Source organism: Pseudochaenichthys georgianus, chromosome 15 (assembly GCF_902827115.2).
Source record: "Pseudochaenichthys georgianus chromosome 15, fPseGeo1.2, whole genome shotgun sequence".
In the NCBI taxonomy this organism is placed as follows: domain Eukaryota; kingdom Metazoa; phylum Chordata; class Actinopteri; order Perciformes; family Channichthyidae; genus Pseudochaenichthys; species Pseudochaenichthys georgianus.
In genome coordinates, this window is record NC_047517.1 from 24,086,607 (window position 1) to 24,110,534 (window position 23,928).

Below are 23,928 nucleotides of genomic sequence, written 5' to 3' on the forward strand. Positions count from 1 at the left end.
GATACATTTCATTGAATGAATAACTTTTTTTCTTGGCAATGATTGCTTATTTTTCCCTGAGGCACTCTGGCACTGTCCATCTCTTACAACTCAGCAAGTCTGCCATATCAGCCAGTGTTGATAATATTACCTCACGGTGGAGAGACAACCATCTTACCCCGAGGGCTCGTCTTGTGGTGAGCACATGTGGCTGTATCATTACAAAAGCTAGCTGAGGACTGATGCAGCACCTTGCAAACTCAAAAATGCTAATATAACCTGTGATTGAAATGAGTTGTTTCTTCCTATCCAGCCTGGAGGTGTTGTGAACGACCTGTGATATGACATCTGAAATATACACCAGACAAATACATGTTGTATCTACAGTACAGCTCTCGAACTGACATATGATATTCACCGAGGAGCAAGCAATCAAAATAGTTGATGTAAATATTTTCACCGTAGAAGTTACATTTCAGGACTTAAATCAAACTCAAGTACCTTGGTGACTTTATTTATCTGCTCTGTCAGTGTGTCCAACAGACGGGTCTTTAGGAAGTCCTCCACTTTGTTCACTCTGCCGTCCATATAATAACTGTAATGGGAATGCAAAGAAAATGCTGTGAGAGAAACACTCTGTACACGCTTTACAATAAGCAACAATCATCATCATCACATTTTTACAGCACTGAATGGTTAGAAAAGTGAAATGTATGTTGATTTTCCATCAAATCCCACACCAAATATGAGTGTGTGTAACTTAAGTTCAATTGATTGATAAGAACTATATATTGTGTTCCTTCTACATCTGGGACCATATTTCAAAAGACTTTTGTTCCATGCACCAAACACAATGGACCAGCATGTCTTCCTATTGGTAAGACACCCTCTATATTTCATAACATATCACACAAACAGGCGGGTCAATGGTAAGTTAAACTGTACAACAACAATAAAGAAGCTTCACAAATGCTATACTAACGTAGCTGCGGTTCCTTCTTGGGTTGCATCAAAGAGCAATTGGAAGCACTGAGATTTCAAACTGACCAATGCAGACATCTATGTGTTTTAGAGATAAAGACACAAAGAGAGATGATAATGAGAGATGATGTTAAGAGAGCGCGATGAAAGAAGAATGTTATGCATGTTAGAGCCAAAGTCCGGAGGAACATCACCCAGACAGAAAGCCTCTCCAAGATCCCTGCAAGATTCCAAGAGAGGAAAACCAGAGAGCAACAACCACACACTCCTGTTTCAGGTCACATGATACACATAATACACATGCACAGTGTATCTGCACTGCTGAAGACAACATGAGTGTTGAATTGATGATAGTTAAAGATATATCTCCTAACAGTATCCCAGATTCTCAAACTTCTAGTGACGAATGTGAAAAAATCAACAATTTAATATATATATTTAAACATCTTTTTTTATCTTCTTTCAGTAGTCTGGTTAAGTCAGGAATATTACCACTTGAATAAATATTTATAATTCAATTTTGTAGTCGACAGCAGAAGGATTTGAATGCTAACTTATGGATATGATGAAAAAAACATTTTAAAAGTTTAATAACCCAGTAATGTCATATAAATGCATTCATCCGCTACATAAGCAATGGAAAAAGTGACACGTATGAGAATCAAATGATTATTTTTTACAGCACCATGACAAAAGAAAATAAGTAACGAAAACAGATACAACACGTGTTTATTAGATATGTAAGAACAAATCTGTGAGTCATTGCAGAGCAGATTTCTATTCTGAAAACAACAAATATTATTAATCAAATACCACATCAGCTCAGTAAAAGTTTTATTCCAATTTAGAATTACTACAAAACACTTGTAAACTGGGATGAGGGATTCAAGTTCCATGCTAGTAATCAAAGTCTCAACACATTAACACTAGAACCGCCAGAGGTTTTTGTATACCTAAAACTGCCACCGGGTCAAATTGACCCGCTATTAGAATGCATTGATTTTCAAGGTAAAATGTTCTTTTATTGAACAGTGAGTTCTGATCGCACAGGGATGAAACATATATACCAATAGAATCTGGGGACTCTCAGCTCTTCATATGATATTAACAGGGCTCGACATTATAAATGGCCCGCTGACCCGGAAGCGCGTTTCGTGAGGCGGTTGTCGTTGTTGGGTGAAAAGTAAACAGCTGTTTGACCGCGAGCAGTCTCGTGAGCGCGCTCCTTCACTACAGACTGTCGCTATCAATATATCTATCTATCTATCTATCTATCTATCTATCTCTCTCTCTCAATCTATAAGGAACCGCAGTAGACAAAAGGCGTTGCTATAGCAACACATCATGTTTATGTTTACATGCGAAATCAATGGCGCGAAAAGGGGTGGGGTCAATATGACCCGCGGGCGGAATTAGGTATAAATGGCCATTTTTTTTGCGATTTCTTCAATCTGACTTCATATTGACAATGTTTAACAACAGAGGGTGCTACATAACACACTTTCAGGAAAAGTTACTGACTGGGAGACTTTAATATTTTATTGAAAAAAAGTTACATACAATAAAAAAACAGTTGCGGGTCAAATTGACCCGATGGCGGTTCTAGTGTTAAAGGGTGAAAAGGCAAGGGAGGTTTGCACTCTGTCCAGAATAATAAGGCAAATAGACAAATAGACCATATCATCATAACAGCAGCATCAATAGTCTGATGTGTCAATAGAATTGCTTAGAAAACAGCTGAATTATATTCATGTGGGGTGTAGCAGTGTTGCAATCTGAGCTTAACCTCATTGAAAATGTTGTCCCCGTGTTGGAAAAGTCCCAAACTCCTGGCCTCAAACTGTAAACAACTTGTGGATTAAGTCATAGCTTTACACAAATTATTTGGTTATCCTGTCATCTTTCCAGAGAGCTCACAATAACTCTTCAGACCAGAACCCAGAGAAAGAAATTCCAGTTCATATATGGAAACAGAATCAAAAACTGAACAAGTTATTTGATAGCTGTATCTTGCAATGTAAATAAAGCTATTATGGTCAGAGTCTAAAAGAGAGCAAGGCAAAAGGGCAACATTTGCTTTCTTTGCTTAAGTTTGTTGGTTCATTAGAAAACTCATCAAGAAATGAATATAAGGAAACAGTTTAATTATGTTGACCAGGATTGAGGGGATTTCAGCTCGGTATTCTTAGGGTTGCCCAGGTCTAAGCTCCCAAAACAGAACTAATAACTTGTTCCCTTGTTCATCCAATATTTGGCATGACTCTTAAGCTGCCAGACTAAAATGCAGAGAAAAAATGTTGTCTGAATGTTTTCATACAAAGATCCACTAGGTTCTAGCTCTCACTGTGCCAGGACTGCACTAAAGACAGCTCACTAATAAAACAATCAGCACTCTATTTCAAATGATAGCATAGACCAGTGGTTCTCAACTGGTGGGTCGCGACCCAAAAGTGGGTCGCGGACCCGTTTAGAGTGGGTCGCAGATGTGTGAGTGAAAAAAAGAAAATTGGAGGGGGGGGGAAAGTAAAAACTTTTATTTTGAAGGCCCGATTTTCGAACGCTGTGCATGCAGTAGGCGTTGGACTGAAAGTACCGGAGACCATAAACGGATTTGAAAACTTCTGTCACGTAGTGATCATCTTCTCAATAAAACATCTTTACTGATGTTTTTTCGAGTCTTCTGGCCAATCAGAATCAAGATTGTAGCCGGAAGTCCCCACGGAGAATAACTTTGCGGTAGAACTATTCTTTGTACATCCATGGGTACAACTTCAGATAAAAATGAACACATAATGACATGAACCCCGGTTTGATGATTGACAGGTCACAGAACAATGGGGGCTATCTACCCTTACCCACAATTTAAACTATTTCACACTATGACTATCTCTTTGCTATTCTCTCTGTGTGGAGCAGCAAGTTCAGCTGTCAGAACAAAGTGAAAAACAAACAATGGCATAAAATATTATTAATATGTCGTAATACATCTATTTATTTTCTTCTCAGAGTGTACCAGAATGGGTAGTTTATACGTTAGTATTTCAAAAAATCATTCAGTTCAGCTTTGATTCCATCATCTCATTAAACCTTATTTAAAAGCATTCTTTTGTTCTGTGAAGGGATATAAGGGATATGCGCTGTACTTCACTTTAATTAATATTGTATGCTGCAAAGCGTATATATTACTGCAGGATCTTTTGTTGAATAGATTTGAGTAGTTCAACATTTCGGGTCACGATCTATTGACTAAGGAAAAAGTGGGTCCCGAGGCCTGACCAGTTGAGAACCACTGGCATAGACTACAGAAGAAGTGGATGTGATCAAATGCCAGACAAAGAATATCAATACCAAACAAGCGAAAATTCATACATGTTAAATTCTTTTTTGAGAAATGTAGAGTTAAATAGATTACACACGGCATCTATTGCACGTCTGTCCGTCCTGGGAGAGGGATCCCTCCTCTGTTGCTCTCCCTGAGGCTTCTCCCATGTTCCCCTTTAAACTGTGGGTTTTCTCCGGAAGTTTCTCCTTGTACAATGTGAGGGACTAAGGACAGAGGGTGTTGTATTGTCATACTGATATTCTGTACAAACTGTGAAGTCCACTGAGACAAATGTAACATTTGTGATATTGGGCTATATAAATAAACATTGATTGATTGATTGATTGATTAAATGAAGTCTGAGAAATACTAAAAATGAATAGTTCCTTTCACATGAATGTTTTGTTAGATAATAATCACAGAGGACTTGTTTTAAATTGTCTGATAGTAGCAGTCTCAGGACTTCTCCAAGTCAAATGCCTTGTGTGTTAGACATGTATCTGTTTTATTATGCTGCACATTTTAATGTCAAAAAGTATTTTCGTGATGAGTTATGTTTCCATCTTCTACATGGATTCCTTTCCTCATCCTTTTAACCTCTATTCTGTAAAAAAGTAAGAAGATATGTTTCTTGATGTGGACCAGCAAGTTGAACCCAGCTGAGCGATGTGTAGTTTCCCTCAGGAATGCCATCAGTGATTTTACAGTGCCTCTGTGAGTCTCACATGAGAAAGGATGGGATCACAAACCTTTCACATGTATTTGTTCTAGCCTCAGCTGTCAATGCACGCACACCCTGCTCTCTGACATGCAGCACTGCTGTCATGCTGACAATGAACGAGAAAGATGTGAGTATCGATGTAACCTTGGCTTTAAAATGTGGCTGCAAAGCATGTTTCGTTCTTTACATACACATACAATGTTTTATCAAGACAACATTTGCAAGGGAATTTGAAGGAGAATTTGCTTAAAACCCACCAGGTTCTTGAAAAAGGGCATTCTCTAGGCAACATATTGGCCTACAGATAGTAATAACAGTAATGTTATATAAACAATTTGCACTTATCTATCAATCATTTTACACAAAATAAACAATTTAGCAAAAAAGTTTACGACCATCAAACCAATAGCTGTCAAGACGTTTCATTGAAAACCACAACATGGAACCACCAGAGGAAAAGTCACCAAATATTCATCTTCTGTGGACAATAAATCTATATCAATCTAATATGTGTTGAGGTGTGTTAGCGTGGATCAATGACGAGTCCTCAATGCTTCTTGAGGGCATTAACATCTGGACTTAGAGATGTACACTCTTTTAAATATCAGCTCTGAGCAGGGCCACGGAGCACAGCGAGGTCTATCCAGAGTATGTGGCGTGAGCACCACAAATTAAATTATATTGACAACAATTGTATTGGCCTGAAGGCAGAAATCTCAGACCTATATATTTCAAATACTGAGTAAACAAACTCAAAACAGTCTTCATGGTTACACACCACCAGAGGTATGTGACAAATGTTTTCTCTCATCATTTGGGTGAATTTATTTTAAATATCAACAGGAAAAACTAATAGAAATGTGTACATCCAGACAACCAGGCAAACATCTTGAGAAACAATGGGCACACTATCTAAAGTCTGAGATAACATTAAACAGCAGAAAGATGGGAAAGGGGGGGAAGAGAGACAGAAAGAGAAAGATCATGTTTTGTTTGTTATTCCAAAAATACATAAGCAGCAGTAACTGAGACAAGATGCTCCAAATGTCAAACTTAAATCTTGTGGAAAAAACGTAATACCATAATATCAATGTTTTCTGCAACAGAACACCTCCCACTGTAAGCCATGGACAGCCTGTCTAGAAAATCCATATGATTCTCTAAAGTGTATAATGAACGTTGCGTTTCCAACCTGCTACACTTGATACACACAACTAGCCAGCTGCAAAGGAGTACACACCGTGTTGTAGACGTGTTAATGAGTGGTCCCTACTTTTATACGTTTGGCTTTTTTTGTAGAGGTCAGAGTTGCCGTCAGGAAGGCTGGTTAAACAGGAATCTGGATCTCTGAGTAAAACGGGCTAATTGACAGAGGGAATGAGCCAGAGCATATGGTTTGATTTTAACAGTGTGGGTGGTGTTTTCTCTAAGCCTTACTGACAGCCCTGCCTCCTTCCGTTTCTTCTAACTTCTCTTAATTAGACCTGACCTTCACCTTAATGACCATTCACTCAGTCGCACAGGGTGTGTCTGAGCGTACAGAGGGTGTGTCTTTTTAATCTAACACGTGTTTAAAGACATACTGATAAAACATGGGACAAAAGAGCTAATCATTGATACTAAGCATTCCTACAGGATGTGCAATAGACAAATTGCAGGTGTTACATATCTCTCTCTCTCTCTCTCTCTCTAAAGTTCCCTTTCCTGTTGTTCCATTGACTGGATATAGCCAGTTATCCACATTATGCATCAGTCTCTCTCAGTAACACGCCTTGAATTGCTTGTTGCTGCCTACTACTGTGCAATTGAGTGATACTAATACAAATCATGGTTACATTTAAGGTTTTTTAACTAGGAAGTCTACGGTATGAGAAGAATGCACATGGATTCGGGGGTAAACTATGGACAAAATAATAAAATAGAAAAAAAGGGTAAAATACCTACTGTTGCCACGTAACTGCATCTACAACAGAGCCGGCATTCTTCATGAACCTGAAAGTCAGAAAAACAGAGTTATCGTCACATGAGTGGACCTCTTTTTAAAAACTGGGTGTTATCAAACTCATTTTCACAGTTATTTTAACATTGAACCTACAACGTATCTGCTAACACATTGGAATATAAGACAGGAAGGCAGGGTGCAATATCCTTGTTTTAACAGATTTGAAAACCAGGATGTGAAAAAGATACTACAATTATGTGGAGTAAGTCAAACTGTTTTCAAAGAGCAAAATAACTTTACTCTACTCTTGGTTGATATGTACATCTAATGGAATATGTCATAGTGTTGGTTAGATTAAGTGAAGATAATTCAATATTCTATAGGGGAAGTAAGAGCTTAATTAAGACGGTCAACCTACAGACATAGAAATATTTCCATTTGAAGCCCAGTATACACCACATTTTGTTCAAGCCAAGAAATACACCGTGTTTCCTTGAGCTTTTTCCGCAGCCTGTACAGTTTGCTTTAATTATGTTAAATACAAACTCCTGCACACAAACAACAACTCAACACATACACACTGGGTGTTTCTCAATGTCGAGTACGCTTGCTTCGTAGCACATGTCTTCCGAGTCACTTGCTTCAGAAGCGAGGCAAGAATCCTTCCTGGCATTCGGAAAACGAAGAGTGGAGCAGGCAAGTGTGCAGGTGTGCGTCATATGAGAGGCCCCGCCTTACATTTTCTGCCACAGATTTGGAGAAATTGGTCCGTGCGCAAAGCATTGTGGGGATTTTAAGACCGCGGAGTCTACACATGTGCAGCCTCGAAATTTCTCCAAACGAAGTACGCCGGGCTTGGTAGAATTCCAAGTATGCTGGATATTGGAACAGTACTTCGGTGGCACTCGATGACGTAGTGTGCTTGAAATAGTGGCTCTGGAGCAGCTTTACTCGAGATTGAGAAACACCCAGTGACTCGTCTGCCTTCCTCCTCCGTCTGCCTTCCTCCTCCTGGCCTTCCTCCTCCTCTGCATCTGTGTGTGTTTCCTTGTCTACCTGACCCAAATCTCTCCATATTTGGGGGTAACAGCTTGGCTTTAATGTGTCTCTCTAAACTTTCACCCCTCCGGCTTGTTTAGTCTGTCCAGCTCTGATATTTGGACTGTTGAGCAGCACAGTGTCTAATTCATCTTATTTCCTGAGAGCAGTAGAGTAGTTGGGATGTCAAACACAAGAGCCACCCCCTCGTAACCGTGTCAAACACACGAGGATCACTCTGTCGTTAAACGTGTCACCAGTGACCTGCAGATACTCCATCCATCTCCTCTTCATCCACTCTCTCCCTCTTAGCTTCTCAATGCATCTTTCTTTTCCAGTAGGTCCACTCCTTATTAATCAGCACACACACACACACACACACACACACACACACACACACACACACACACACACACACACACACACACACACACACACACACACACACACACACACACACACACATACACACACACACACACACACACACACACACACACACACACACACACACACACACACACACACACACACACACACACACACACACACACACACACACACACACATTGGTGCACACAAACACACACCTTCTATTCCTGAGTAAATTTGATCTGTCAGCACAGCGAGATAAACAGCGGCTCATAATGGTTCCTGTGATGTAAGTAGCTTGAGTACCTAGAGGGGGGAGACCCATATCAAATGATTCTCTCCCCCCTGTCTTCCAACTAGCTGTCAGAGTGTGTGAGGCTGCAGAGAGGAGCTGGAGACAGATCCAGGCTGAGATATACAGAGACATTAAACTGTTGTATGCTTCTGCACACAAACCTTTTTAGCCGACATTAGTTTAATTTCATGGACTGTACTTTGCTTCATGGGATGCTGTTTCTCGTTTGACTGTTTTCAACATTTCAGTTAAGGTCAGAGAGCCCCTCTGTCATTTCAAATGGACTCATTACCTCTGGAGAGAAATACATATTTGATGACAGAGAAGTATAAGCATTGATTATAGCTTTCTTTCAGCCAACCGGCATGACAAGTTAACGGTTGAGTGTCTCCAACGCTGACCTTTCCACTCAAAATCCATACAATATATATCAGTAGTTTATTTGTGTTCATTCACCAACAAAAGATATCTCGATATCTCTAAGAAGAGCACATCTATAGTGCATTATGAGGGTATTCATCTTGAATTATGATTCATTTGTGTATTATCCCACTGAACACCTGCATCAAGTATTCAAACTGTAACATTGACTTGTGTGTGGTAATGCCTTATAGAGTTGAACAGCACTATTAACACTTTATAAACCGTTTACCAGTTAGTTAGTGAGCAGGTAAAAGTGTGTTTTTTGTATCTTTATTTGTCAAACATGATGACAAATTCTCTACATGAGACATATTTTATATATAATTCCAGTTGTACTTTACTTTGTCATTCATTATCTGTTTATACACCAGCGGAGGAGGAGTTATAGGGGTTGGAAAACACATGAATAAAAGGTTAGAGCTGCTCACAACTAGCATGTTATAAACCATCTATACCATGTTTATATAGGAAGTGGTACCACTTGTTAAGATCAAATTCCGTATTCAAATTTAATATTCTTGATAATACTGAGCCATTTTCCATTTCAGGGTAACAAAAACATCTCTTTATAAGGTCCCGCTTTATTTGGAGCAGTGACAGAGCCGTGTGTATCCGTCCATGTTGTATTTTCAATCTGTTTGTTGTACTGGAGCATCCATTTGAGTCAACTTTGTTTCTATTTCAACAGACCCAAAGCAGAGTGGCTTCACTTTTTGGGAAGTGATGAATACGTTTGAGAGCTGCGTCATCTATTTGGTCAACAGAACTGAGAGAGTTTTCCTGTCTTAACAAACTAAGACAGGCAGAAACATCCAAAAGTAGCATACGTATGTTCAGTATCTGATTCATCAGAGGGGTCAGCTTGAGTTCATATGATCACACAAGAGCCAGAGCTTGTGTTGCAAAGAGAAATGACATTTTGGGACAAGCATTCTTTTATTTTCTATCAAAACTGGGCCGTCTGATTTAAAAATGTGCAATTTGTTATACAGTTCCATCATTCTTTCCCTGTACTAAACTGTTTTCGGTCAATTTTATGACTTTGACATTAAAAGCTTAACTTTTTATTAAACTTAAAGCTTGCAAACTCTTATGATTTGATCTTATGATGATGATTTTATCTTGCAAATGTGTATTGAAAGATATGTGTTTTCATAAGTCCTTAAATGCAAAATTACGATCCTCCTCATAACTACTTATAATAATATAAGTACAGTACAATCCAGAAGTGAATCAGGAAAAGTATGTTTGCATTTGAAAAGGGCAAACAGTAAAGTATTACTGACCTGTAGGTAACAAGCAGAATACAAAGCTGCCTTTTTTGCAGTACAAATACAACTAGAAAGTATGAAATGACCATAGAGAGAGCTGTTGGAGATCTATTAGAGTCGGACCAAAGCTGGTGGAGCTTATGGGTTAAACCAGCAGGTGGGACGTTGTGCCGTCACGTTATCAATCAGATGACACTTTATTTAGGTTGACATGGTATAACTGGAGCTGAGACGCTGAAACCTGGAAATCCATAAACACAGAACACTTCTGCAATGCGTGTGTGTGTGTGTGTGTGTGTGTGTGTGTGTGTGTGTGTGTGTGTGTGTGAGAGCGCTTTTAACACAGTAAAGCTCAGTAAGAGTAAGAAACCCCTGCAGCATACATTCCACTACCTTAGCCCTTTGTTCCCCTGCAGGATAGCCTAACAAGGACATATATCATTCTCTATCAATGTGTTGCATGCTGACACTCACCCGTCCAGCAGCAGGATGGCGTTCTTCCGGGGTCGACCTGCGTTGGGGCCGTAGAGGTGAGCTCGGTGGTAGTAGCGCACAGACTGCAGCAGGGTCCGCAGCTTGGTGTGGTCCTGAGCCAACTGCGTGCTGTTGACCGCTCGACCCACCATGCTGCGGTACGCGTTAGGCTCTGGGAAGAAGAGATGCAGTACACTGAGCCAGAGATATATTTTACAAAAGCAACATTGAGCAGGTCAAGGTGAAAACATTTGTGTTGTTGTAGTCTGATCTTGCTTTCCTAGAGAGTACCAAACATCCAGTAGAACAAAGGGTAATTGGGCAATTTGCAGTAATAGAGACAGATGGACTGCATGTGAGACGGATGGTCCAAGCACACAGGGTGGCCGAGCAGAACGAGGAAAAGAAGATACGGAGGGAGATAGTTTCCCCAAATGGATACAAATACAATGTTAAAGGGACTTTCCTTTTTAACAACAAGCGTATTGTTATTGTCTTGGCAAATTCAAGAGGATTAACTTTTCATTCCACCTCTCAAAACTAACTCTGCGTCTGCACTGTCTGCGTGATTTACTTTAATTGTGCTTTTGCTGGGGTCCAAGTCACACATGGTTCAGTCAACCGATTTTCAATGGTACTTATAGGCTTAGTCTAAAATAAAAGTTGCTATGGTGGGCTTAATTGCAGATGAAATGAAATTAATTCTGAAGTGATGTGCAGCAGGGGAACTCAAGGCTTTGTGTGCAGCGCAGCTCCCTAGGAACACAGATGGTTAGGATGACAGGAGAGCATGCAGTTCCTTTGATCCCTGAATTAACCGCTTGCTCTACTCTCACTTACAGCTTGCTCTCTACATTTGTTGTCATTCAAAGCTGGAATAACCAGTACATGTTTAATAAACAAATGTGTAACTGCTTTCTCATAGCACGGGACTTTAAACAAGTACTTTTTTGGACTAATCTAACAGTAAAAGTGAAAGTCCTACATGCTGTATTACACATAACAATGCAAGTCATACAGTGTTTCTGGGTTCAAAATAGAGTGTATGTGTTTGTTCAGACGGCAGCTTATCATGTTATTTAGTATGCAGCATGTGGTGTGTATGTGTACTGACCGTTTCCAAGCTCCCAGGATATGTTGTACTTCTTTCCAGCGCCGTACTTTAGGAGGCTCAGGGTGGAGGAGGTGTTCCAGGAGTTGTCTGGGTTTCTGTGCAGCGCGTTGAGCCCCAGGATCAGGTGCAGACCAGCACAGTCGGCAAAGTTGTACAGTTTGTCTAAAGACCTGGCTGGGAGAAACCCACAAAGCAGTTGTAACTTTGATTCTTTTTATGCATCTGGTATTACATGGAGACCATGTGCAACTCATCGATGTGCTGTTGTACATATGTATGTGTTGTAGGAGCCCCCTACTTTCTTCTAAAACCATGTCACGATCCTGTTTTATGGTGCTCTTTGTACCATAACCACCGATATTTGCAGCTTTAAAGAGAATATCAACATGTGATGAAATGTAGTTTGCATTATTGAGTACAAACTGCCCTCACAGTGTTTTTGAGAGGGTTTGTGATGCTATTTTACAAGCTAGTTGGTCTGTTATGAAGCACTAAAGAGATTTCAATGCTGAGAAACAGTAAACAATTTACAAATGAAAAAATACGTTTATTGGAAAAACATTGGGTTTGTCCATTTAAACAAACAAGTTCTTTCTCTTGTGACCCTTTTGAAAAAAAGAGTGACTTCTTCTGAATTCTTCAACCTCAGTAAATTGTAACATATACAATTAGTTAAAGAAGATTCGATTTCTCAGAAGTAATGTTCATGAAAGTATGTGTACTGTATTTTGGATAAATTACAAGACACCGCCGGCATTTATTTTACAAACATTTGTCGTGTGCCAGGTATTGAACTTTGTGTTTGCATCTGCATGTCATGCACATGACAGCAGAGTCTGGTCTTCAGCGACATTCAGTGAGAATCCAGAAAAAACGATTTTCCCATCATGGACTCCTGCGGTGAACTGAATGATCCTGTGCTCTTCAAACTGCCATCACAGGATCATTCAGTTCCTCTGCAGCTGACCACTCACTCAAGTTAATGTCTGCTGTCTCCATCACATCACGTTATTCTCACTGTGCAGTAAAGATAGGGAGCCCTACCACAGATGCTGGCATGTGGTGAAAGTGCCAAAAGAGTTTGTTTATATGTTATGTGCGACTGCAGGCTTGTCCTCGAACCTCAGGCTCTTGAATTGAAATGTTATCTGCTTATCCGCATAAATTCCATTAATGTATAAATGACCTCTATGTCCGACCCTTACTTCCTAGGTTCAACAGGAAACAGATGAAGTGTGTGTGCAGGTCTGGTTCTGGCTAGAATTTGCCCTCAACAGTGTGTTCGGCACAAGCTGAGCTTGCCAACTGTTCGCTTTGTTCTAACTGGAAAGAAGAGAAAAGTGGAGCCGACCAGGGTGCATGTGAGGTCTTCTGGATACATATGGAGCTGTTACGACCATGTGAACCATACAAGGTTCTCTAATATGTATTAACTGAATGTGAGAGATACAAACGTCTGGCTTTAAGACAGAGTCAAAATACATTGGAACATAAAACAATGCTTATTAAGTCACACCTTGTGCAAATGTATTTTTTTTATATTCAGCATTTATTGTAAGCCTTTATACCAGGCATCCTCAAAATACGGACTCCGGTCCGGATCCGGACCGAACCACAACTGTCTCTGGACTCTGAGCAAATTATACTTTTCATATGTATTATCTGTGTTATCTGCGAGACATCGCCACAACGCAACGAGTCAAAATTATCCGCTATGTCCATAGACTGCAAACAGCGCTCATTGGACATTTATGAGAGAAAGTATCTAATGTCCGAGTGCAAGTGAATGCAGCACAAGATGCAAGTCATGTAACCCCTCCCCCGGTCCTGGCGCGAGCGTGGACATATGATTGGCGGCGATTTCATTTGAACGGGACGGCGCAAAACGAGAAGCATTAGGACCCAAGCACTGAAGGAATGAGGTATTTGCGGTCTACACTGACAGAGAAGAGACTGTCAGTGCGGCTGTACTCAGCATTGAATCAAAACGCACTAAAGCTGTTGATCTTAATACGTTTGTGAGGCGTTTTGCTGAACAAAATGGTAATCGCCGCATTCAGCTGTAATACATGTCAACTTGATGCTCTGCTCACGGATGAGCATACAAAACTATTAAGATGATGACCTTACGTGTGTACATATATTTTTTTCTTTGAGGGGGTCTGCCCCCAAAAAACAGTTTTAAGTCCTGAGAAAGTCAAATAAAACGGTGTGTAAAACTACACTGCCCAGCCAAAAAAAAGTAACCACTTTGATTTAACTAGGTTAGTAGTTAAGGACATTCCACTGGATAATAACTGAAGTATAAAAGAATGCATGTCTGAAGTGATGGAGACCATGTTGAAGGCAAACAAAAAGAGGAAATAACAGGTCAAATCAAGCAAATCCCCTCTCAGATTCACAGCAACCAGAAGAACATAAAGACTGGCTGGTGATTTGATTCATCAGCTTTGTGATGGAATAAAAAATGCACAGTGCATTTCCTTAGCTGTGGGTGAGTCCACTGACACCACTGACAATGCTCAGTTGCTGGTGTTTGTGAGTTTTTATGATGAGGCAAAGGGGGAGTTTGTTGAAGATGTGTTGGGCCTGGCGAACCTCAGTGGACACACAAGGGGGCAAGACATTTATAAAGCAATAATGGGAATGCTGAATGAAAAAGAGTGCAGCTGCCTTTATTCATAACTGTGCAGCTCTTACACTGCGACTCTGAGGGGTCAAGCACAGACACAATAACAATGAAAACTGCTGCATACAGATTATTTTTGTTTTTGCAACCTCGTGTTAAGAATCTTGTTGCAATTGTTTAAAAGTTTGAATGACCATAATAAACGGACCTTTGTCTTATTGAAACATTTATTTCGGACCTTTAAGATTTGTATTTGAGTACCCCTGCTTATACCAATAGAGTAGTGGTTATGTATAATCTACGGAGCAAACAGCGAGAACAGAAAGAATGCATGTTACACCTGGCATTCATTCGTTTTCCAGCAACGGCAGGCCAAAGGCTGAAAACAAAATAAAATGCTAGCAGTTACAATGGTTTTATTACACAAAGTGCTCTTTGGGAATAAACTGTCTGTTCTCCATCTCATTAATAAGCACCAATAACGTTATTATCCTAACTGCTATTATCATAACTTCCTTTCTTTGTGGTTGAACCAGAGTGTGTCTGTTTGCAGGAGCAACGTTGAGGGCAACAGGACAGAGAAAGTAGCGCCAGATGTGGCTGTCAGGGTGAGTGATTCCAGGCCTTTCCTCACCTGAGACCTGAGCAGAAGGCTAGCACAGCTAGCAGCCCGCACACATTCATAAAGGAATCATTTGACGCCACAAGATGCTAAAAATATTGTTTCTCTGCTGGCAGGTCTGAGAGCAACATGTACGCATAAATACATGTCTAGGTGTTCAGTCCCTGGTGATCCTTCTTAACCAACAGCGGACAAATTCCTAACGATCAAAGGTATACAAATCAAATATCAAACTGCAATGCTGGCCGTTAAATACATAATTTATCTGTTAATATCAAACAAATTAATGGATATAAAAACTGGGCTCATCATAGTAGATGGAGCTGAAATGAGCAGTTGATTGATCTATAGAAAACTAATAGGCAATTATTATAGTAAATAAAACCTTTTTAAAAAACTAAATAATATGAAACGTATCTTCAGGTTGCAACTTCTCCAATAACAGAATGTGCGGTTTCTCACTGTCATAATATATTTGTAAATTAAATATCTTTGGGTTGAGCATTTGAATATGTCACTTTAGGCTATCCCTATTATTCAGAGGGGCAGGTAAATACTTTAGCAAAGCTACAGCTAGACAAGAGCTTTTCTTATTCAGGGTAAAAAGGACAAACAACAGCACAATTCCCTGGGAACGGTCTATCCTTTTAAGGGTGGTTAATCCTCAGTTAGCCAGTTTCTGTTTCGGTTGCACACACCGACAACATCTTGTAGCCTGAGGAGAAAGTATAGTATTACTGGCCAGCGTAGCCAAGCTCTCATTTATAGCCTGGAAAGAGAGGGTCATCATATGTTTTCTTCCAAAGAGAAAGGGATGCTGGGTAAATTCACCCTCCTGCTGTTAGGAAATCTGCAGATCACTAAGGCCAAACATGAAAGTGCTGCTATGCAGACACTCGCGAGCCCTGAAGCTACAAATCTGTAATCTCAGTCAGATGAAAGTAATGACATTTCCAAGACACCGTGAATCTGTGTGTGTGTGTGTGTGTGTGTGTGTGTGTGTGTGTGTGTGTGTGTGTGTGTGTGTGTGTGTGTGTGTGTGTGTGTGTGTGTGTGTGTGTGTGTGTGTGTGTGTGTGTGTGTGTGTGTGTGTGTGTGTGTGTGTGTGTGTGTGTGTGTGTGTGAGCTGTTACTGTCACATCTGTGTTATGAAGAAAAATGAAATGTAGCAGGATTTAATGAAATATTGGGGTAAATGGTGAAATATAAGGTGAAATAGCAGCACTTATTTTGATTTGAAAATAACTCTCCCAAATGGGAACAATACAGATGATCTACTGTTTACAAACATAGTCATAAACGATCAATCAAGCCTACATTACATTGCCTTAACTTCAGTTAAAACTATTAAGACAATAAGGAATGGAGATCATCCCAATGACATTGATTCATGGCTCTAAGTCAACATCATTATTCATTTGCAGATTTTTTCCAAGAAAGATGTCTCGTGTTGTAATATTTTTGAAATACAAGTCTCAATTCACTGCATAAAACAATGAAAGCCTGTTTAAGAGATCAGACTGTACTCACTCAGCTACAAACTTCTCTTTTATCTTACAAACAGTCCAGTCGGAAACAAGCGGAACAAACCCAGCAAACAGTGTGAGCATGTGTGTGTGTGTGTGTGTGTGTGTGTGTGTGTGTGTGTGTGTGTGTGTGTGTGTGTGTGTGTGTGTGTGTGTGTGTGTGTGTGTGTGTGTGTGTGTGTGTGTGTGTGTGTGTGTGTGTGTCGGAAAGAGTGGGGTCTGGTTATTGTCAAGCTGTCTATCTGATAGAAAAGCCAGTTGTGTGAAGCAGGGCAGAATCAGTCAGTGCTATGCCTCATTTCTGCAGCTCTGCATATTCCCTCAAACACTGAGCTACACGTAGGTCTATGTACAATTGGCCTGTAAGCACTCATACTCTGGTTTATATACCACCCACATAAACAAGACGCCCAGTTTCCAATGAAATAACACTTTGCTCTGTTCTGCACCTTTCGCAAGTTACTGTCTGACAAGAGAAGACAGGTGTATTTTTATCTGAAAGTCTCTCCTGGTGCAGTTTTATATATAGTTTTGTATGCTATAAAAATCCCTTTCATCATATCATATTTCCTCATGGAATAAGTAGTTGCATTGCACATTGTTATAAATATGAGACAGACCTGCTTCTGGGTCTTTAGGAAAGTCTTCAGATACAAAAAGAAAAGAGAAAAGCTTTTCAAACTGAGATTCTTGACATCAAAATCTCAGTTAAGAAATGTTGATATATTCCTACATTCCCCATCAATTTGGCCTTGGAAATTAAATAGGGAGCAAAAAACAGTTTTGTGTGTCTGGTTTCATTCAATATATAACATACTGACGTGCGGCCAGACACAATTTACCTCCATAGCAAATGACGATTTGGATGTTTAGTCGCATCAAAGTCAGTCTGGAACGTTCCAGTTCGGGCACACACACATAAACACACACGCAAGTTTGAGACTCAAGCTGAGTGCTGGCTTGCTTTAAAAGCCTAATCAAATCCGAATAGTCAAGAGACATGTGCAGACAGGGCAGAAGGCTGTTTTCCTGTTTATGGATACAATGTGTTTTTCCATATCTGAAGATGCACATGTTGCACTCAAGCTTCCAGAGGTCTTACAATTCATTGTTAGGGTTTACATTCTTCAGAAAAGGTTCTAAGAAAAAATACCGTAACATTTGTAATATGAGAGAAAATGTGTTTGAATTAAAAGACATTATTTCATTTTTGTGGATAATAAGCATTGAAACTGAGGCAAAAACAATGTTTCCATATGTGAGAGCATAGAGGCTTGTAATGTTTTTATGTCTGCTGTAACAACTCACATTACGTCAGCCTAAGATGAGCAATACAACACAGACACACACAACCACACACACACACACACACACACACACACACACACACACACACACACACACACACACACACACACACACACACACACACACACACACACACACACACACACACACACACACACACACACACACACACACACACACACACACACACACACACACACACACACACACGTACAAGGAGCATGGTGGAAATGGCTACTCTTAGACTGTCCATCTATCAGATTGTTTCCCACGTGCTGTGAACAATTGCTGATGACAGTATTAAAGGTTTTTACTAGATGGTTTGAAGAGTAATTTCACATTTACTTAACACACACCATGTGCACACATGCAATTGCAGACAATATGCATCAGCAGTCGTGAACAATCTAAGAGTAAACTGCTAAAATACCCGGGAAAACCCAAGTGCGGCACCTTCATCATCGGCTCCTTCATCATGGCTCCAATCTCTCAAGCTCCATGGAGTCTTTTATAGTAACTCTCTCCCTTCTGTTTCTCATTGGCCGAGTTCCTCCACTAACAAGATCCTCTGTGGCTGCAGAAAGCACACTGTGACTAAAGCAAGGTCATCTAAAGTCTGACTTTTCAAATTCCCATTTTTTTAAAGATTGTCAAAAGTTTAAGAACTGCTTTCGATACAGTGTGATATAAAGCCAGACCGGTGTACTGTTACGGTCGCTGTATCGAAAGCTATTAAATGCGGTGGTGTGCTATGTTAGCATGGTGTATCTGCGACTTATCCTGACGTTAACTTGACACTGCATTTTAGGGTTGCGCAGAGGGATAAATGTGGTTCCAATACTTTGTGTCTCTCCGCTGCTCAACCAGCGTGTTGCAAAGCATCCATGTTTACACACACACATCTCCACATGGACTCTTCTTACATACAGTATGGCTACACTCCAGCGCAACCATTCAGGTCAAACCACTTTTTCTGCTTTTTGGAAGAATGCAAGATATATGGTGGGCACCTGCTTTCAATTCTGTTAGTAGAGGGGGACCGATATGTGTGTGTGTGCGCACATGCGTGTGTGGAAACAAGAGTGTGAGAGAGAGATTATCTCAATCTGCGAATTTGCTGGGACTAGACTTGCGTGTGGCCCTCCTCTGTGCACCAGTGTGAGGAGATGCAGAGCGAGCTGGTGAGTAAGATGAGAGGTATGTTAACATACACTGTTCTCTATGTAAAGTACATCCACTCTCTGCTGCTCTGTGAGTGTGAGATGGAGAGAGCGGGAGAGAGGGAGAGAGCGAGGGAGAGAGAGAGGGAGGGAGAGAGAGAGAGGGATAGAGAGAGAGGGAGAGAGATATAGAGGGAGAGAGGGAGAGAGGGAGAGAGAGGGAGAGAGGGGGAGAGAGAGAGAGGGAGAGAGATAGAGGGAGAGAGAGAGGGAGAGGGAGAGCGGGAGCGAGAGCGAGAGGGAGAGCGGGAGCGAGAGGGAGAGGGAGAGTGGGAGCGACAAGAAATCAAAGACAACGAAGTGGACAAAATAACATCAACTGCCTTTCATTGGTTTTGGGCCATGTAACTCAAACCACTTGTTAGGGGAACAGGGTGTGAGGGAAATGTGTATGGGGTGTGAGTGTTTTTCACATCTGTTTGGCAATGGATGCTGTCTATCACTCCCTAATGAGAAAAGTACGCTTTTTACATACTAATGATCTCACTGTGTTTGGCTTGTAAAAAAAACAAGGTGTGTGGAAGTATCCCAGGAAGAGAAACATCACCATGTCCCCCGTCTTTGTTTGCGTTGTGCAGCCACCTACAAACCACAACCAAACACCTCCAAAGGAGAAGGAAATATAAGGAGTAATGAGTAATGCCTAGCCACCCGCTTGTTTGTCTTGTCGAAAGTTGTTAGCGGCCGCAGCTATTCCAAAATCAGCTAGCCTAACCTCCAGGGCTCCCCGCATGGTGGTGGAGCGCTGCATAAAACGTGTGAAATTGATAGCAAGAGAAAGTCTGCTGACCAGGTGGGTGTCGGGGCAGTACCCCAGTATAGACCCCCGGTTCTGGGTTTGCACTGGCTCAATTTCAAACTGCTAGCCGATAGTCAGTCTCCTGGAGCTTCTAAACTTTCAGTGTGGCAAAGTTATTTTTGTTTGCCTGGGAGTACGAGGCGATGTAGTGAGTCGTTTCAGCCTCTTAGGGTTTACTTCAATATATAACTATCAAATCTCCCTATGGTGACTCACTATCGCCTCAGGAGGAACACGAGGGTCTACAAGGCATGACGAGCTGGGGCTAGTCAGTAAGAAGGCATATTTCATTGTGTTGTAGATAATATCCATACAAAGTGATATTCAAAGTTGCCGTCATGTCATTTTATTATCAAAAAGAAGACGCCCCTTGAGCAGTCAAGCCTCTTTGAGGGCAGCACGGTGTACATGCTTGATTGTCAGCTGTGCGAGCAGCAGTGCAGAGACAGAATCTAATCCAACTTGTGTGACTGTAGCTTGAAAGACAAGTACATACAGTATATTGTTAAAGGTGTTGAATAATAAGAACTACAACAAACTTATAATCGTAATGCTGCACTAATCATTATTCTATGATTTGGTTCAGTCCACCACTAAACTTTGTTAAGTATATGTGGGCCATAAAAGTCCGGAATTCCAGCAGATAGAATTAGAAAAATATTTCTTTAGTAGATCTGTATATTAACTATACCTTTAGACACATACAATGTGATGAGTGGGACTTTAACATTGCTTTTTAAAGGAGATGTTAAAGATAGGGAACCGAGAGCCACACCTGACAGTTTTACTACCAGAGATTACTAACACGTCACCTCCAAAGAGGGCGGTTGTAAAGCCTCCACCCCTATCCAGTTAGCCATCCCTTCACACACCTCTGCTGATGCTGTAATTGAGCTCTTATTGCTCTGTAATTGCGGAGAAACAAGACTCCTGTGGGCAGACCGAGTGAAACAACAGGGAGAGTAGCCCAGGGCTTCACTGCCCCTGAACCATCAAAGAGTTTGGATTTAAAACAATGTCCGCTGCGGCCCTTCCCATTAAACACCTGCTTAGGCTGCAAACACAGCGCAGATCAGTCATTATTCATCCACAGGAAGAATGTTCAGTTCTCAAAGCTGGGGTAGTTCACATTGGAGAAGCGAACAAGAGTAAGTTAGATGTTTTAAATTATCCACAAAAAAAACAGCCCAATAATGATTTGTTTTACCATAACTCACTAAATCCAGTGAAATAATTTGAAGGTGGTAACACTGACCACCCGTCTGTTTAAGGCATTCCTAAAAGACCGCTCTCCCCAAATGATCACGATGATGTGAACAAGGAACATGGCTGTCGTTGGGACCTATTAGAGTCCTGCGGCAGCCACAGATTCCAAATGATTTTGCATTTCATTCCTTGATTGCGATCGAGATGTTACAAATATTTCAACAAACAAATAATCCAAAATACTCTGCCCACTCAAACCATAACTGATGGCTTTTTTAACACCATGAAATTCATCATGTTAAAAAATCGTAAGACTGGCAAACCAAGGTCAAAGAAAACATTTGTTTATGGGGTATTGAGGACATCTGCTACATTCCCAGCTCATACGTGTATCTTTGATCCCAGGCCGTGTGATGGATGAGGGTTATGAAGACCAGAACCCAAGCAGGGCAGCAAAGCAAACACACGGTACCCCAGACTCCCTTTCACTGCAGGAATAATCACCATAATCACAGCAATCATCTTCCACTCTCAAACTATATCCACACACATTACTTATGCTTCATTTAAACTGCAGGTTCTGTCCTCAGCTAAAAGAGGAGCAGAGCCAGATTAAACAGTTACAGAATGATCAAAGGTCATTATACATTTATAATATCAGATACTGGGAAAAATACAATGATGTTAAAAGAATGCTCCTATCTAGAGCAGTGGTTCTCAAACTTTTTTCAATAATGTACCCCCTTTGAAAAAAAGATTCAGAAAGGTACCCCCTGATCAGCGCAAAAACAATTTGTTAAGGAAAAGATGCCTAGGTACAGTGCTGCACCATCATTTATTAAAACAACAACATTGTAACTGAGAAACACTTAAATGCTACCTTTCAAATGTTTACAATCCATCACTAAATTCATGGCAAACGAATGTTAACATCATGCAATAACACTAAGACGACATTAGTTGCATTGAACTGATCTTTTTAATAAGTTGTACTTACAATGTAGTGAGAAACATGGGCTTGTGCTTCACTGAGGATCTTTGTTATTCTCAGTGACAGGGAGGCTACTGCAGTTATTACACTTCGCGTTTTGAAATATGTGTAACTCGCACTGCTCAAACTTTGTTACTTTTCCTAAAATTGGTATATCTATTTATTTATTTTGGGGCGTGGGGAATGAAGAGAAAAAAATATATGAGCATTTTATGTGCATGGGATTTTGACCCTGCATATGCATAATGCTGCGCTATACTTGCAGCCACACGCCGTTGCCAAGCAAGGCTTATTGTTTAGGTGTCCTTTGATAAGCAGGCAGTCATATAATTAACTATAACTAGCTAGATCTGATAGATTTGGACATAAACGCGAGTGAAGTATAACCGGACACGAGAGAGAGATCAGAGAGATCAGATCAGCTGCTTCTGACGGAGAACACGCAGCTCTTCCGGATCACAGCTCCGCCGCTCTGACGGACCGTTGAGTGGAGCAAATTTAAATACACTAAGAGTTAGACCTAACACACTTAGCCAGTTTATCTACTCTGGAACTAGCTAAACTAGTTATACATATGTGTATTCTTTACTGTCGGGTCACTTATTACAGGTTCAGCGAGCTGCACGACTCGAGAGCTGTCAGGAGAGGGAGAGGAAAAGAGAGCACCCCGTTTACTTTTCCCATTTCATTATCCAGAATTACTGGAAAACTTTGAATAAAGTAGTTAATCTACTATTAGTAGTTTGTTCAAATGTTATGTTTTTTTTTTTCATTAACAGAAAATAAATCTCACGTACCCCCTGCAGTACTCCAACGTACCCCTAGGGGTCCGCGTACCCCCATTTGAGAACCACTGATCTAGAGTATTGACCACATCGATTACACAGGGTATTGGTTATGTTGTAGTTTAAATATAATACAATTGAATTAATTATAAAGTGACATTATATACATTTATGTTATCATTTCATATTTAATCTATAATAAGACATGTAAAAATGTTAACACACATTTGCCAATCATTTAAGCAAAGGACTTGACTTTCATATTAGCTTTCTAAGGACTTAGTACAAGTCCTTTTTGACTTAAAAAGGTGCATGTAATACATTTGTGTAAAAGCATAAATTAACAAAGCCACAAATTAAGCAACGTTTTAGGATGATCAAAAAACATTCTGAAGGCCTTATAAAGTGAACCTTTATTTGAAGTGATGCCAATACTTTATGACTGTGGAGGATAATGATTTGGTGCTACAGAAATGCAGATAACGTAAAACATCGGATCAACCCTCTCCAGAGCGACCAGGACGAACACTACAGGGGGCACCTCTCCCAGTTAGCCTCTTCCCATAACTCGTGCCTTTTTAAAATCCCATTTCAGTTTCAGCAGCAGGTCGTTATGCCATTACTGGAGTTCATCCAGCGCTGTGAATGATATCCCTGCCAGATGTTTGTGGAGAATGAAAATGGGACTATTTTCAATCATTCACATTAACGAATATCTCCCAAAGTCTCAAAGCTGTCTCCTAATCAGTCTGCAGAGTTTCCCTGAGGCTCTCCGAATGACCCCTTAGAGCTTGAATATAAGAAGCTGAGCTTATTTCCACATTTAAAAAACATTTGTTCTCACCATTTGTGATTTCCATTACACTAAGACACGTTAGCAGACATTTGCATGCAGTTAAGATCTTGATTT

At 40.5% G+C, this 23,928-nt stretch overlaps 1 protein-coding gene across 1 annotated transcript in view; it reads right to left on the minus strand.

Moving 5' to 3' along the window:
- Positions 1-23,928, minus strand: part of hpse2 (heparanase 2) — a 58,205-nt gene that overhangs the window by 14,662 nt on the left and 19,615 nt on the right. Inside the window, exons 4-7 of the mRNA XM_034101371.1 lie at positions 11,933-12,106; positions 10,819-10,990; positions 6,948-6,995; positions 481-574 (exon numbers count right to left, since the gene is read on the minus strand). Of these exons, the coding sequence (XP_033957262.1) occupies positions 481-574; positions 6,948-6,995; positions 10,819-10,990; positions 11,933-12,106 (488 nt within the window). The remainder of the gene's footprint in view (positions 1-480; positions 575-6,947; positions 6,996-10,818; positions 10,991-11,932; positions 12,107-23,928) is intronic.